The sequence below is a fragment of the Anneissia japonica genome, unplaced genomic scaffold (assembly GCF_011630105.1).
Source record: "Anneissia japonica isolate Jap-2015-1 unplaced genomic scaffold, ASM1163010v1 scaffold287978_len313048_cov192, whole genome shotgun sequence".
Classification (NCBI taxonomy): Eukaryota; Metazoa; Echinodermata; class Crinoidea; order Comatulida; family Comatulidae; genus Anneissia; species Anneissia japonica.
In genome coordinates this window covers 255515-271343 of record NW_022753122.1, presented here as the reverse complement: position 1 = coordinate 271343, position 15829 = coordinate 255515, and the positions used below count along the sequence as shown (strand labels likewise).

At 33.0% G+C, this 15829-nt stretch overlaps 2 protein-coding genes across 2 annotated transcripts; both read right to left on the bottom strand.

Moving 5' to 3' along the window:
* Positions 1-2799: 2799 nt before the first annotated feature.
* LOC117122728 lies at positions 2800-5639 on the bottom strand. Its single transcript, XM_033268425.1, has 2 exons — positions 3858-5639; positions 2800-3606 (listed from the first exon to the last, which is right to left on the bottom strand). The coding sequence occupies exons 1-2, from the start codon at positions 4159-4161 to the stop codon at positions 3284-3286; spliced, it is 627 nt and encodes a 208-aa protein (XP_033124316.1). The 5' UTR covers positions 4162-5639; the 3' UTR covers positions 2800-3283.
* A 2954-nt stretch (positions 5640-8593) lies between these two features.
* Positions 8594-10476, bottom strand: LOC117122725. Its single transcript, XM_033268420.1, has 2 exons — positions 10079-10476; positions 8594-9824 (listed from the first exon to the last, which is right to left on the bottom strand). The coding sequence occupies exons 1-2, from the start codon at positions 10383-10385 to the stop codon at positions 9502-9504; spliced, it is 630 nt and encodes a 209-aa protein (XP_033124311.1). The 5' UTR covers positions 10386-10476; the 3' UTR covers positions 8594-9501.
* Between the last annotated feature and the right edge of the window lie 5353 nt (positions 10477-15829).

The following is a 15829-nucleotide window of genomic DNA, read 5'->3' as shown; positions in this document are numbered from 1 at the left end:
ACAAATACAAGCTCCTGTAATGTCTTAACGCAGAGGAAAATTTCCACTCTCAATAAGCCGATTATGGTTGAGCTGAAATTATTATTTGTCTACTAACCATTATTATATTTGAGAGTGGAAAAATATGTAAATAACGGAAAACTCTGCGATGGAAATTTTTGCACCGCTTTTCTAATCTGTTGTATATTTCCATGATGACCTTCTAGCTGAACTGAGCTAATTACAGTATATTGGTTGTATGTACAGTATAATACTAGTTCTATTGATGATTCGCTAGACGTGGTTTACGAGATAGGCCTATTGTTAACAATGAGTTCGCATTCATCGGCTTGATGTTTTATGTTGAAAGTATCTGAACGCTATGTAGGCCACGCGTATTCACCGTCGTTTGTCAAAAAGTTTGTTATAGCAGGATTATGCAAAAATAGGCTCCCATAGGAGCGTAAGTCTATGCCCTACTGTCTTACTGTATTATGTTTATTAATAAAGTATCCATATGGATTCGGTTATCATGAAATGTGTGGTGTGGTGTATTTCTTTATGACATTTGTACAGTAATAAGGTACTTAAGATAACACATGACCCAGCATGCACCTCCACCGGATTTACTCCTTCCGGCATCTTTAATTGCCAGACCATAGCGTATTTGCCCCCGAGGAGGCATAGACACATAAACTAATGAATGGATCGTCTTAACATTGATTAAGGGGTAGATACTGATCTAAGCATGAGAGGTGATTACATTTTGGGATGGAAGGGTGAAAATGTCAAGATCTAGGTCACGGAAAGTAAAAAGAAATAGGCCCAAATGTTCTTACCCTTCGAGGATATAAGACGATAATGGAATCGCCCGTCTCGCCCATAAACGCCCGGCGCCTACGTTGTTCAGGCACAGAGCGGAAATATGCAATGATCTATAATTCTAAATATTTATGTAGCCTATTTATTCTGTCAATCAGGGATTATTTGAAATATTGAAATTCCATCCTTTTTCATATTACATGTTAGTCCCACACTTACGAAACAGCACTGGCTTAAAATCAACCAGCAAATTAAGTTCACAATGCTCCTTTATATATTAAGGTCCTTGCGCCATTCTACTCCTCACTACATCTCGGAACTGATCGCACTCCGTTCCGCTAAATGTAAAAGGACATCAAGATCCACTACGTCTATAACCCTTCATGTGCCTACCTGACATTTGAAGACTTATGGAGAAAGGTCCTTTTCATTTGTTGGCCCGAAGCTCTGGAATTCACTTCCACAATCCGTTCAAGAGTCTCGTAATTCAATGATCTTTAAGCGCCGTCTTATTCATTCTTGATTTGACAATCTATAATTTTCCTCCACTCCCCTGTGTTGTTTGCTTTTCACTTTTGTGTTTTTCTATTCTATCACTACCTGTTTGGTTTTCTTTTAACCACCGTTCTGTTTCAACCATTATTCAGGTTTTTTTTAATTATTATCTTTGCTGATGTGCAAGTGCACTAACGTATCATTTACCCTTAGGGCCTGAATCTAAAAAAAAACAAAAAAACAAAAAAACAAAACAAAAAACAAAAAAAAAACCTACTCAAAGGGGTTTTTTTTTTTGGCTATATAAAAATGCATAACATAATTCAGATGAGATAAAATATATTAAGCTTAACAGAATATATTTTATAAACCAGCCACCACTTAAAATTGAATTTCGCATGTTTTTCATACAAATACGAACATAGGCCTATTATAATACTGTAAGTATAATAACTAATTAGTATTCTTGTTATAATAATAATTTAAAAGACAGTAATAATAATAATAATAATAATAATAATAATAATAATAATAATAATAATAATAATCCAAAAATTATAAATATTAAACATTTAACCATCACTTTCATCCATTCATTTCTATAAACTTTAAACCGATAAAACAAAACAGGGTCTGTGTTTACATAAACACTTATATCAGAAAATAATATAAGTGCTATGAAAGTCTAATTGTTATTATTACACTAAGTCAATGTATTAACTGTTATTAATGCATTATTGTTATTGTTATTAATACATTAAGTATAATTTATTATTACATTAAGTACAATTTAAGATCGCTCATATAATAATATAGGAATGAAATAATTATTCGGCATATATGCATCAAATTTAACATTCTACAAAGCATACTATTTTAATAGGCCTATAATATAATACATATGCATCAAATTTAACATTCTACCAAGCATACCATAATAGACCTATAATATAATACATAATTTTCAATTTTAAAATTGTTGTTTGTGAAGTTCGAAAAAAAAAACTACGGACCACCTGGTCACGTGTTAACTGTAAATTCATTCTCTACATAGTAGATACATACAAATTATCAAACTGCTTACAACAGCGAGTATGTCCCGATAGGGATTAGGTGCGTTAATGATTAATGCACATAAACACATTACACGTATCACTCGACACGTGTGCCACACAAATATCCCATCAGCTTCGGCTCTTTTTGAGCCATAATAATATATTACAATAAGGATTTATCCGCATTAAAATAACTCAAAGAATAACACAAATTATTATATAAATGGCATAACAATATAAATATAAGCTTATTAGCGTAATACGATAACTATGTACAGTATAATATGTAAACTAGAAATTAGCGATTACATTAATTAAAATTAAATATTTAAATTTCCATTAATATAAATATAATTAATGATAGTCTATTTTAACATATAACTTATATGATCGTTATAATGTATTAATTTAAGAAACCATATAAAACACAATCATGAATTGAATAACAATCTAATTAATGTAAGCTTATTAGCGTTATAAGGTAGACCTAAATACAGTTCATATAAAAAGAATAAGAATATTACATTAATCATTGGCGTATCTAGAAGTCTTGAATTGGGAGAGGGGCTGATGGGGAGCGCGAAGGTGTGGGGGCGAGTAATGTTTTTTGTGGGGGGGGGTGCGCCCTTCTATAAATACGTCACTGACATTAATTAATTAAATATTTTAAATATCCATTGAGATCATTATAATCAATGATAGCATGTTTAACATACATAGTATCATGGTCGTTAGCCATTTAAGAAAACCATGTAGGCCTATAAAAAATGCATAGTTTTTATGTGCATTTCAATAAATACTCTAATTATAGACCCGGAAATAATAACTTGGTTGGGACAGTGTTAGTCATCAACGGATTATAGAACTGATAAGAAATATGAAAGATTGCATCATTTTCTTAATTACCTTTATGATAGACATAACACGATCATTTACATTGGTGGTAGGCCACCTGGACCCGGGTTGGTCGACGGCCTCACAGTTCTTTGGCAAATACAGGCAACAGGAATGATTTCATCGTACTGTTCGAATTGAACAATACTGCCCTCACAGCCAACTTTCCTCATGGCTTTCATTGTGTACATGACTTCTTTACATGCCAACGTCGACGTCTGCGTGTTGTCGAACGGGTCGATGCAGGTGGTACAAGTGGGTCGGCACCTTACTTTCATGATTTTGGCTGGAATACGATCAGCTTGATAGTCTTCATAGAAGTCAAACGGACAAAGACCAGACTCAGATAAACTATAGTCAGCTGTAAGGAAAATAAATGTACGACAGTTGGTTTTTTGGGATTATCGGGAAACTGTTCAATCGAAATTGATTTATGCCCGAATTATTACGCTGTTAACTCAATAACGATAATAATAACAATAGGCCAAGGACTTTTTAGTGTAATACAGTAGTCCTGTCCTATATTATGTTCGTATGTAAACAAAAGGCCTATTTATTTTACTTCAATTCAGTAACGGTGAAACTTTTCGCAATAAAAAAATCTCAACTTACTTGGCACCTTGTACGGACATTCTTTGTGTGGGATCTCGCTCTCCGTATTGTAGTTAGTTTGAGAAAGTAGACTCGTATCAAACGCATGCACAGGAACAGTATTTGTCGCAGGATAATACAGTTGTGGATAAGTTAACGACGATGTGTTGGAGCATCTGCTGAATGGCCCGTCGTGTTGATCAGACGACATCGATGAGTGCCTCGTCCTCAAGACCGGACTCCCGCCACAAGATGTTGCTGACAGAAATACAAACACGGCGCCTAAAATACTGTTGAATGTAGAATGCATTTTGTCTTTCTTCATTATCAGATGTTTAGTGTTCAAATCGGAAATTGCTATTATTTTAAAATCTTAGAGCCGCTGGAATAAATGGTATACTTGGATCCTCTTAAGCCTAATAATAGCAAACAGAGCCTTCATTTTTCCAGGTTTATTTTTAGGCATGTTACTCTGTGTCATGAGATCACAATTATTTTCGCGCTTTGCATGTGAAACTTAAATTTGTCATGACACGGATATTTAGTTATGTCGGACTTAAAATCAATACTATATATTCAGTGGACTTCTTCGGAGTGTCAATCACACTTAACAATGACCAATCAGAACAATAACATGGAATACGCGCGCGTACGTCCTGCAAACACACGTGTTTTTCATAGAGGAATTTTTATATTCAACCCTGATATTTTTACACTGTCGTTTTGTGAGACCTTGGCAACAATATCCAAGGGGCGGGGCTTAGTGAAATGGTTAATTCCAGGCGGCCATTTTCTAGCGGTTGCACTAAGTCATATTTATAATCTTTTTTTAATGTTAATGTTTTAGTTTAGGCATACATTTATTTCGTCTGATGTCTTGTATTTTTCTTCCGTTTATATTGTAAATTCAGATATTTTTTAACATTTCTTTGTTGTCATCTGAGTGGTTTTTTTTTATATCAATAAATAAATACTGACAAAAAAATTTAATTTTACTGAATAGCTCGAAAACGTATGTCACAAAGAAAAAGCGATGACGCAACGTTGACAGCAACGTTAAAGCTACACTTACACTAGACACGATAACGACACGACAACGACACGATAAAAAAATGCGCTCGGTGTTGAAGAATATAAACGACACTATTATATGTCGTTCAGACGTTATTTAGTTGCGATACTAAATTCTAAATAACCGAAAGGTCCAATGATTAATCTCAGAAAAGATAGTATAATACATACCCCAATTATCGAAATGCACGTCATCGTGTCGGGATTAAATATTTCGACATTAATTATGTCATCATCAGGAATCGATAAAATACGTGTTTATGGTTCTACACAATAATATTTTGTACACCAAACTGTACCGTATAACGTAAAATAGTTAGCTATAGGAAGCTGGCTTTTAGCGCTTTATTGCTGAATTCATTGTTGAAAAAGTAATTTGTTTGTTTACACGCCTTTGATCGTTTACTCATTCGTGTACTTGTTTGTTCGTTACTCTTGTGTATATTATTTTTTTAGTGTTTACTCGTGTCCATGGCCATTCATATTAGCTCGTGTAGTCGATTATTCTCATAGCCATTACTGTTTGTGACTAAGCCATTATTTTATGATAATTATTTTAACAAAATATCTACAAAGTTAAATCCATTCAGGGGTGGCGCATGCCCGACGGAGTGGGGTGGTCTGAGGTCCCCAACTAGGGGGTGGGGGAGGTTCAATATGTTGTTTTCTCCCCGACAAATTGTGTTTTTTTTTCCAGCGGGATGGGGAGACGGATCTGCCCGACCGGGCCCTTCCTCGGCTAACACTGGCGTCACTCCTGAATCTATTAGTCATTACATGTCCCACTTTTGGAAACCAATATCGCTAGCATACGTTCTAAAGCACTGTCTGCATATGTTTAAGCCATACTTTCGGATAAGACCATGCCTATTGCATGGTTTACATAAGTATATTGCTACTGTAAACATTTAACATGCTTCTGCGTTGATAAATGGTAATGTTAATATGTAATATATTAATAAGTTTTATATTTAGAAACACTGGAAATATGAAAGCACAATACGGAACTAGACTAAGTGCGCGTAAATATATATCACAGCTAGGTCTACTGCTGTATATCCATTTACACCTAATAAGGAAACACTTGAAAATTTCCCTATTTGTACCGGAAAGAAAAGTTTGGCATTTTGACATTGATACGACCTCAGAAATTATTAATGAAATTGTTATTGAAACTGTTTTAATAACACGATATTATGTTGGTGAACTTTGAAATGACATGAGATAGTTCAGCGAATAAATTTCCGTGGTCTGATGTAACTAACAACTGCATTCTTAAGGTGGGCGGTGGTAGAAATAGGCCGGTCCAGGATCTCCGACAGGGGCCAAAGGTTCCCGATAAAAGGTCCACGATCCCGGACAAATGGTTCACACCCAGGTCAGTCTCATCAAAGTTGAAGCAAAAGTTAAAAATAAGCACATTTAGATGCCTAAAATTGTACTCACAACTTGTAAAAATGCTTTTTCAAAGTCGACGAAATGATTTTGAGTTCTGTTCCTTGGCGCCCTCACTGTCAACTACTGTCTGTATGTAAACAAAAACAGTTAAAACAAAAGCGAAAAAAAAGTCAAATATTTTAATCAGTATAAAAAAGTGAGATAACAACTCAAATTAACCTAATAGTAAATTATTAGTATTTTCAAATTGGAATAAATACCGTTTAAAATGGATTATGTTTGTATTATAATAATTTGAAAGTATATTTGTAATTAATTTTTTTATGGAAATATATTGATTTATTTTTGGAGCGAATTGAATAAATGACTATTGGTCAACCAATGAAAAAAAAAAAGAATGTCGTGATGTCTTTAAATCATTTCCATCATGAAATACAGAATTACTGAGAGAGAGAGAGAAAGAGGGGTTGAACAGACGTGTTGTAAATAAAAGTGGCGTTTATCTGTGTCTTATCTTACGCTGAACATAATATTTGTATCATGAATGATATAATAATAATTTTAAATTTTCTCCTTTACTTTACTTTCATTTACGGGAAAGTGTTATTTTCAAAATTAGCCTCAACGACACATAACTATTAACACCGTTCCTGTACTATTTATATACACGGTATTACTACAAATTATGAATGTTACATATATTGCGTGAGGTTGCATAGGTTAATTTAATCCTGTTAAAACCTATATTAATGAATGCCACTAATAGATATGTCTTATATTATGTTATTTTTTATTCTTCTGGGGATAAATGAATCCGAAAGGAAAGGTAATCTCCACTAGTATATTAAATATTTTACCATTATTTATTTATTTATTTATTTCAACAATATTTTGTGAGGGTGGTCCATCCAGCCGGGGCTGATCATTTGGGCCCTCAAATTATTCCTTTTGTATCAACAGGGTGAACGCGTGCCTAATCAATTGGAAACATCCAAATACAATAATATATTCCATTGAAGGGATACAATTTTGATTTTCTTATCATATATCATTTCCTTTCTTTATCATTTAAATACATCAGGTCAGAATGGTTTTAATATTTATATATAGGCGTATTACATATTACATTTTCATATAGGCATATATAATATGCTTAGATATAGTACATTTTTACTTAATGTATTGATTTGACAGCAACTTTAGCGAAAACTCCAATTATTCATTACAGTATACTACAGTAAGTGGAATTTGAATGTTATAATCAGACTAAATTGCTCGTAAGGTACCAGTTTCGGCTCTGATATCACAGGTAATTTTAAGGAGCGATTTCATTTAATGTTGAAAGATGAACAATAAATAATTTCAGATTATGACGTGTAATGACCAATACCATATTTAGGTTAGTATGAGCGACAAAACAAGGTGCGGTTTATTAAAATAGTCTAGCGTTCCTAACTCTAAATATATAAGGTCACCAAGTAATTCTGCATTTCTAACTATCAATCTGACGTTCTAACTATATTTCTTCTTCCACGTAACTACCCCGTTATTTCTTTATATTGCTTTCTTTCATGTAAAAGCTCAGTTCGTTTAGATTTTATTAAAATTTCCTTTTTTTTCACACCGGTTATAGTTTGCGGCAACACTAGCGCTCGACGTACCATTTTGACTCACATACGCGTTCGGCCATTCAACGCGGGCTGCCACCTTACGATCAATGACTTGACTCACCTCCTCGGCTATTCGACGAATCTCTGTCTGCCTTGCCAGTCGACTCACCATTTACCACTTGACCACTCGACTCATCCGCTCTCGCCTCGCCGAGCCCCTGCTTGTCCGCTCAACCAATCAACAACTCACCCGCTCGGTCAATCGACAAGTCTGCTTTATCTCTCGACCACTCGACTCGCATTTATATGCCCTCACAGCCAACTTTCTTCATGGCTTTCATTGTGTACATGACTTCTTTACATGCCATCGTCGACGTCTGAGCGTTGGAGAAAGGGTCGATGCATGTGGTACAGGTGGGTCGGCACCTTGCTTTCATAATTTTGGCTGGGATTCGATCAGCTTGGTAGTCTTCATAAAAGTCAAACGGACAAAGACCAGACTCAGATAAACTATAGTCGGCTGTAGGGAAAATAAAGACATGTTAAAAAGGTTTATCTTTGGAAAATCCGGATCAAGAGAATGTACAACTCTTTCCCACCTACGACAGTAAAAATAATGATATACCTCCTGTCTCTTATACACATCTAGATGTGTATAAGAGACAGGGGTATATGCATTAAATTCGAAAATATGAAATAATTATACTGTAAAATGCATTTGGTATAATTCGTAAGCTAGTCTTAACTCTAAAACATCAGGCCTAAGTTTAAATATAGTCCTACTGTAACTGCATCTATTATTGTCTATACTTTGTATTATTAATTATGTACAATTTCAGATCATTCCTAAAAGAAGAATAAATAATAAATTTAAAATATAAAAGATATTGTATATTATAATATATATGATATAAAATTGTTACAATTTTTGCTTATCTAGTTAAAAAAAAAAGGGGGGGGTGGCACACTTCGACCACATGGTCATGTGTTACCTATAAATTCATTCTCTACATAGTAGATACTTGAAAAAATGTTCAAGCTGCTTACAACAGCGAGTATGTCCCGATAGGGATTAGGTGCGTTAATAATCATGTGTAAAAATGCACATGAACATATTACGCGTTATCACTTGACACGTGCTACACAGGCATCCCATCAGCTTCGGCTCTTTCTGAGCCATAATAATATATACAATACGGATATATCCGCAATTGAACTATCGTCAATATACATATAAATAAGTCAATATAAATATAATATAAATTAGGTTTACTGGCGTTCTAAAATGAATGCAGTTTTAAGATTTAATGTAATTATAATTATTAATTATTAATTAAATACTTATTTATTTAATACTTATTTTTTCATATTCTAAAAATATTAAAACACAGTTTAATTTAACACACACTATACCACGTATCGTCAGTTAAAAAAGGAAGTAAAGAAATGACATTTATGTATGTACATTTAAATAAATACTATGCATATAAATATAATCTGTATAATCAAGGTTTCGGTTTCAGCTATACTCATACATATCTCTCATTAATGAAATACCTCCACAATGGACAGACGTAGACGATCGTTTAATTTGGTGGTAGGCCACCTGGACCCGGGTTGGTCGACGGTCTCACGGTTCTTTGGCAAATACAGGCAACAGGAATGATTTCATCGTACTGTTCAAATTGGAACATACTTCCCTCACAGCCAACTTTCCTCATGGCTTTCATTGTGTACATGACTTCTTTACATCCCAACGTCGACGTCTGAGCGTTGGAGAAAGGGTCGATGCAGGTGGTACAGGTGGGTCGGCACCTTGCTTTCATGATTTTGGCTGGAATACGATCAGCTTGGTAGTCTTCATAAAAGTCAAACGGACAAAGACCAGACTCAGATAAACTATAGTCGGCTGTAGGGAAAATAAAGACATGTTAAAAAGGTTTATCTTTGGAAAATCCGGATCAAGAGAATGTACAACTCTTTCCCACCTACGACAGTAAAAATAATGATATACCTCATTAGTCTTTTTCATGTTATACTTAGGCCATCAATTTTGGTTGAAATAGACAAGTAAAACCAGATATAATGTGTAAGAATCATTCCTATTCCTTTGCGTTGACGGGAAAAAAAAACTATACCTTACTACAAGTAGGCTAAACTTACTTGGCACCTTGTCGTACGGACATTCCTTGTGTGGGATCTCGCTCTCCGTATTGTAGTTAGTCTGAGAAAGTAGACCCGTATCAAACGCGTGCACAGGCACAGTATTTGTCGCAGGATAATACAGTTGTGGATAAGTTAATGACGATGTGTTGGAGCACCTGCTGAAAGGCCCGTCTTGTTGGCCAGACGACGTCGATGAGCGTCTCATCCTCGACAGTGGGCTCCCATATGCTGCTGACAGAAATACAAATACGGCGCATAAAACACTTTTGTTGAAGGTAGAATACATTTTGCCTTTATTCAGCATAATTAGACTTATGAAATCAGAAATTGCTAATTTAAGTAATAGTTTAGAGCTGAATATATAATATCTCCTCGTTTATTTTTAAATTTCTTAGTCCAATCGATCACTGAAGGTATGACTGAAAGTTTGGCTCTTTTATAACAGGCGGTTGTGTTTTCCAGGTTTATTTTTAGACATAGGCTGTACTAAGGCATGTGGTCAGAACGATTGTTTTTCAGCGTTGGCGGGGCGGAACGAAGGCCTTGTGTACTGTTGACTATCGTACTGACTATTCTTTGGTCTACAGTACAAGGATGTAAAAAGCGTCCTCAATATCGTACGCTACAAGTGGCTCATCAGTTTATTTTAGGACAAGGAACATGTTTATTAATTATCCATATTTGTATCACACAACGGGACTTTTATTCAAGCAATAGGGGAATTTATGACTAACGCTCTACTGAGTTTCACCACCGTTTGTTGATATTACATGGATAAGATTAATTGTTATATGCGAATACAATTTAAATAAGAAACAACATGTGAAATATCATGTGAACTTAAAATTATAGGGAAAAAATGATTAAATAATTAAAAATAAATCAATGATTTTCAGTATATACAGGAAATATATTTATATATAAAATTAATAATTATTATAGGAACACATTTGAATAATAAAAAAAAAACAATTATATTACGCTTTGAGCTGTGCACGCCTATTGGTGCCGCTTTATAAAGGGTTTGAATAGACGTGTTCTAAAAATGGTGTTTATCTGTTTCTTTATTCTAAAGCAAAACAGGATATTTTCATCATTAAATAAGATATACTTGTAAAAATTAAATTAGAAATGTAAAAACTTTAATTTAACACCTTTCATTAAATTACAGATAGGTTAGTTTCCAATAATTTATAGAAGTTCAACTTCAGAACTTCTAAACATTGCTACGAGAAGTTCAAAATATGCAAAATACATATTACGTCCAATTTGCAAGGGAAATATCTTCTCATTTTTAGTTGAACTATTAAGCTTCCGATTAAAATTTATAAAGACAAAGTGTTATTTACGAAATTAAGAGTGCACATAAATATTATCGTTCCTGTATTCTTTATATATACACAGTACTCTTCGATTGTCACAGTATGTCAGCGAAAACTATAGTTATTCATTAAATGTGGATTTTTGAAATTTATACTCATACTAAATTACTCATAAAGGACGAGTTTAGACTCAGATACCATCATTACAAGAAAACTGTGCACAAATACGCAAGTAAACTTGAAGAGCGATTTCCTTTCATGTCGAAAGATGAACAATAAATAACTTGTGACGTGTAATGACGAACCCATATTTTTAGATCAGTATGTGCGTTTAGTTTTAGTGGACAAATCAAACTCCATTTTATTTAAAATAGTCAACGTTCTTAAATTTATTAAGTTTCACCGTGAATTTAGCTAGTTCATTTTCTTTTCTAATTATCGACATTTACTTTATTTTCCTTTAACGTAACTATACCCCGTTATTTCTTTAATTTTTTTTTTTTTTTTTTTGTAATAGTCCAGTTCATTTAGTTAGAAACACATGTTGTAGTTTGCAGCACCCCTACCGCTTAAAGAACCACTCGACTTACATCTGATTGGCCATTCGAAGCTCTCCTGCTTATTTTTTTTCAGCCCTTACCTTTGATCACTTGACTCACCCCTCGGTTATTCTCTGCCTTACTATTCGACCACTCGGCTCACCCACTCTCGCCGAGCCCCTGACTTTCCGCCCATCCACTCAACAACTCACTGCCTCCGCCTTACCTCTCGACCACTCAACTCGACTTTTACCTTTATTCTCAATTTGTTTGTTATTATTTGCTTGTCGTTGTATAACGAATAAATAAACATTTCTATTAAAATAAGATATCATCATAATAGTTTATTTCGCAAAACTGACACTACTTAACATTGAAGTTAACGTCAAGCAACAATTTATTTTATAAGTACAATCTCATTTTGTTGTGTTCTATTCTACATAAATTGGTACCGGTTTAAAAGTATCAAGCTTCTAATTGGTATACAGCTAATATAATGTACTACCGTATAGAAGAAAAAATAAAAAAATGTACATATGATTGAATGAATGAATTATAGTTTCTACCATGTTTGTATAATATGCAAACATTTTCTTAAAACTAACGTTCTATTCTACACAAATTGGTACTGGTTTAAAAGTATTAAGCTTCTAATTTGTATACGGCTATCAGACAATAGTTTGGTTGTAGGTAATATAGTACTTTGCAATGTTAATTTTCTATTAATAGTTCTGTTATTATCACAAATATTTCAATATTGCTGAATTCCTGACCTGAAATCTTCAAACTTGTCAAAAAGTCGATTCAAACCTAACAATGTCTATTAAACCTAACCGATAGATAAAAATCATTAAGTAGCATACCATAATGATTATCTTTATTTGGATGATATATTTGGACCCAGGTCAGTCTCATCAAAGTTGAAGCAAAAGTTAAAAATAAGCACCTTTAGATGCCTAAAATTGTACTCACAACTTGTAAAAATGCTTTTTGAAAGTCGACGAAATGATTTGGAGTTCTGTTCCTTGGCGCCTTCACTGTCAACTACTGTTTGTATGTAAACAAAAAAAGTTAAAACAAAAGCGAAAAAAAAGTCAAATATTTTAATCAGTATAAAAAAGTGAGATAACAACTCAAATTAACCTAATACTAAATTATTAGTATTTTCAAATTGGAATAAATACCGTTTAAAATGGATTATGTTTGTATTATAATAATTTGAAAGTATATTTGTAATTAATTTTTTTTATGGAAATATATTGATTTATTTTTGGAGCGAATTGAATAAATGACTATTGGTCAACCAATGAAAAAAAAAAGAATGTCGTGATGTCTTTAAATCATTTTCATCATGAAATACAGAATTACTGAGAGAGAGAGAGAAAGAGGGGTTGAACAGACGTGTTGTAAATAAAAGTGGCGTTTATCTGTGTCTTATCTTACGCTGAACATAATATTTGTATCATGAATGATATAATAATAATTTTAAATTTTCTCCTTTACTTTACTTTCATTTACGGGAAAGTGTTATTTTCAAAATTAGCCTTAACGACACATAAATATTAACACCGTTCCTGCTATTTATATACACGGTATTACTACAAATTATGAATGTTACATATATTGCGTGAGGTTGCATAGGTTAATTTAATCCTGTTAAAACCTATATTAATGAATGCCACTAATAGATATGTCTTATATTATGTTATTTTATATTCTTCTGGGGATAAATGAATCCGAACGGAAAGGTAATCTCCACTAGTATATTAAATATTTTACCATTATTTATTTATTTATTTATTTCAACAATATTTTGTGAGGGTGGTCCATCCAGCCGGGGCTGATCATTTGGACCCTCAAATTATTCCTTTTGTATCAACAGGTTGAACGCGTGCCTAATCAATTGGAAACATCCAAATACAATAATATATTCCATTGAAGGGATACAATTTTGATTTTCTTATCATATATCATTTCCTTTCTTTATCATTTAAATAAATCAGGTCAGAATGGTTTTAATATTTATATATAGGCGTATTACATATTACATTTTCATATAGGCATATATAATATGCTTAGATATAGTACATTTTTACTTTAATGTATTGATTTGACAGCAACTATAGCGAAAACTCCAATTATTCATTACAGTATACTACAGTAAGTGGAATTTGAATGTTATAATCAGACTAAATTGCTCGTAAGGTACCAGTTTCGGCTCTGATATCACGATTGATTACAACAAAACTGTGCACACATACGCAGGTAATTTTAAGGAGCGATTTCATTTAATGTTGAAAGATGAACAATAAATAATTTCAGATTATGACGTGTAATGACCAATACCATATTTAGGTTAGTATGAGCGACAAAACAAGGTGCGGTTTATTAAAATAGTCTAGCGTTCCTAACTCTAAATATATAAGGTCACCAAGTAATTCTGCATTTCTAACTATCAATCTGACGTTCTAACTATATTTCTTCTTCCACGTAACTAGCCCGTTATTTCTTTAAATTGCTTTCTTTCATGTAAAAGCTCAGTTCGTTTAGATTTTATTAAAATTTCCTTTTTTTTCACACCGGTTATAGTTTGCGGCACCACTAGCGCTCGACGTACCATTTTGACTCACATACGCGTTCGGCCATTCAATGCGGGCTGCCACCTTACGATCAATGACTTGACTCACCCATTCGACGAATCTCTGTCTGCCTTGCCAGTCGACTCACCATTTACCACTTGACCACTCGACTCATCCGCTCTCGCCTCGCCGAGCCCCTGCTTGTCCGTTCAACCACTCAACAACTCACCCGCTCGGTCAATCGACAAGTCTGCTTTATCTCTCGACCACTCGACTCGCATTTATACCCTCTCAATATTATTATTATTATTATTATTATTATTATTATTATTATTATTATTATTATTATTATTATTATTATTATTATTATTTGCTTGTCCTTGTATAACGTACAAATAAACAATAAATAAGATTTATTATAATAATTTATTTTGCAAAAGGAACACATAGTATTATTTTAATTTAACGTCAAGCAACAATTTATTTATTATTTACTTTGTAAGTATAATCTCATAATTTCCACCATCAAGTTCGTTTAATCATACCTTTCTTAAAACTAACTTAGTATAACAAAATATAATTTTGATAATATATTATATTTATAATTATATTACAATAAATCTTTAGCAATAACTTTAGGCCAATGATTGAATATAATTTTTTATGAAAGCTTTAAATGTTTTGAAATCTGTTTATACAATTTATATAAATATGTTATATTATGTACAATTTGGTTGAATAATTTTGAATATAATCTGCTTGCAAGTATTTTCAGTGTCTATAATTTGTATGAATATAATATGTACAATTTTAGGTCACTTATATAATAGAAATACAGAATACATTTGGCATAGGGTATATGCATTAAATTCGAAAATATGAAATAATTATACTGTAAAATGCATTTGGTATAATTCGTAAGCTAGTCTTAACTCTAAAACATCAGGCCTAAGTTTAAATATAGTCCTACTGTAACTGCATCTATTATTGTCTATACTTTGTATTATTAATTATGTACAATTTCAGATCATTCCTAAAAGAAGAATAAATAATAAATTTAAAATATAAAAGATATTGTATATTATAATATATATGATATAAAATTGTTACAATTTTTGCTTATCTAGTTAAAAAAAAAAGGGGGGGGGGTGGCACACGTCGACCACATGGTCATGTGTTACCTATAAATTCATTCTCTACATAGTAGATACTTGAAAAAATGTTCAAGCTGCTTACAACAGCGAGTATGTCCCGATAGGGATTAGGTGCGTTAATAATCATGTGTAAAAATGCACATGAACATATTAC

Bases quoted from the DNA above. Each gene is read 5' to 3' on its own strand.
- LOC117122725 (XM_033268420.1), bottom strand. From the start codon at position 10,385: ATGCTGAATAAAGGCAAAATGTATTCTACCTTCAACAAAAGTGTTTTA. The intron at 9,825-10,078 runs GTAAGTTTAGCC...TTTTCCCTACAG, and splicing joins TCCGTACGACAAGGTGCCAA to CCGACTATAGTTTATCTGAG.
- LOC117122728 (XM_033268425.1), bottom strand. From the start codon at position 4,161: ATGAAGAAAGACAAAATGCATTCTACATTCAACAGTATTTTAGGCGCC. The intron at 3,607-3,857 runs GTAAGTTGAGAT...TTTTCCTTACAG, and splicing joins ATGTCCGTACAAGGTGCCAA to CTGACTATAGTTTATCTGAG.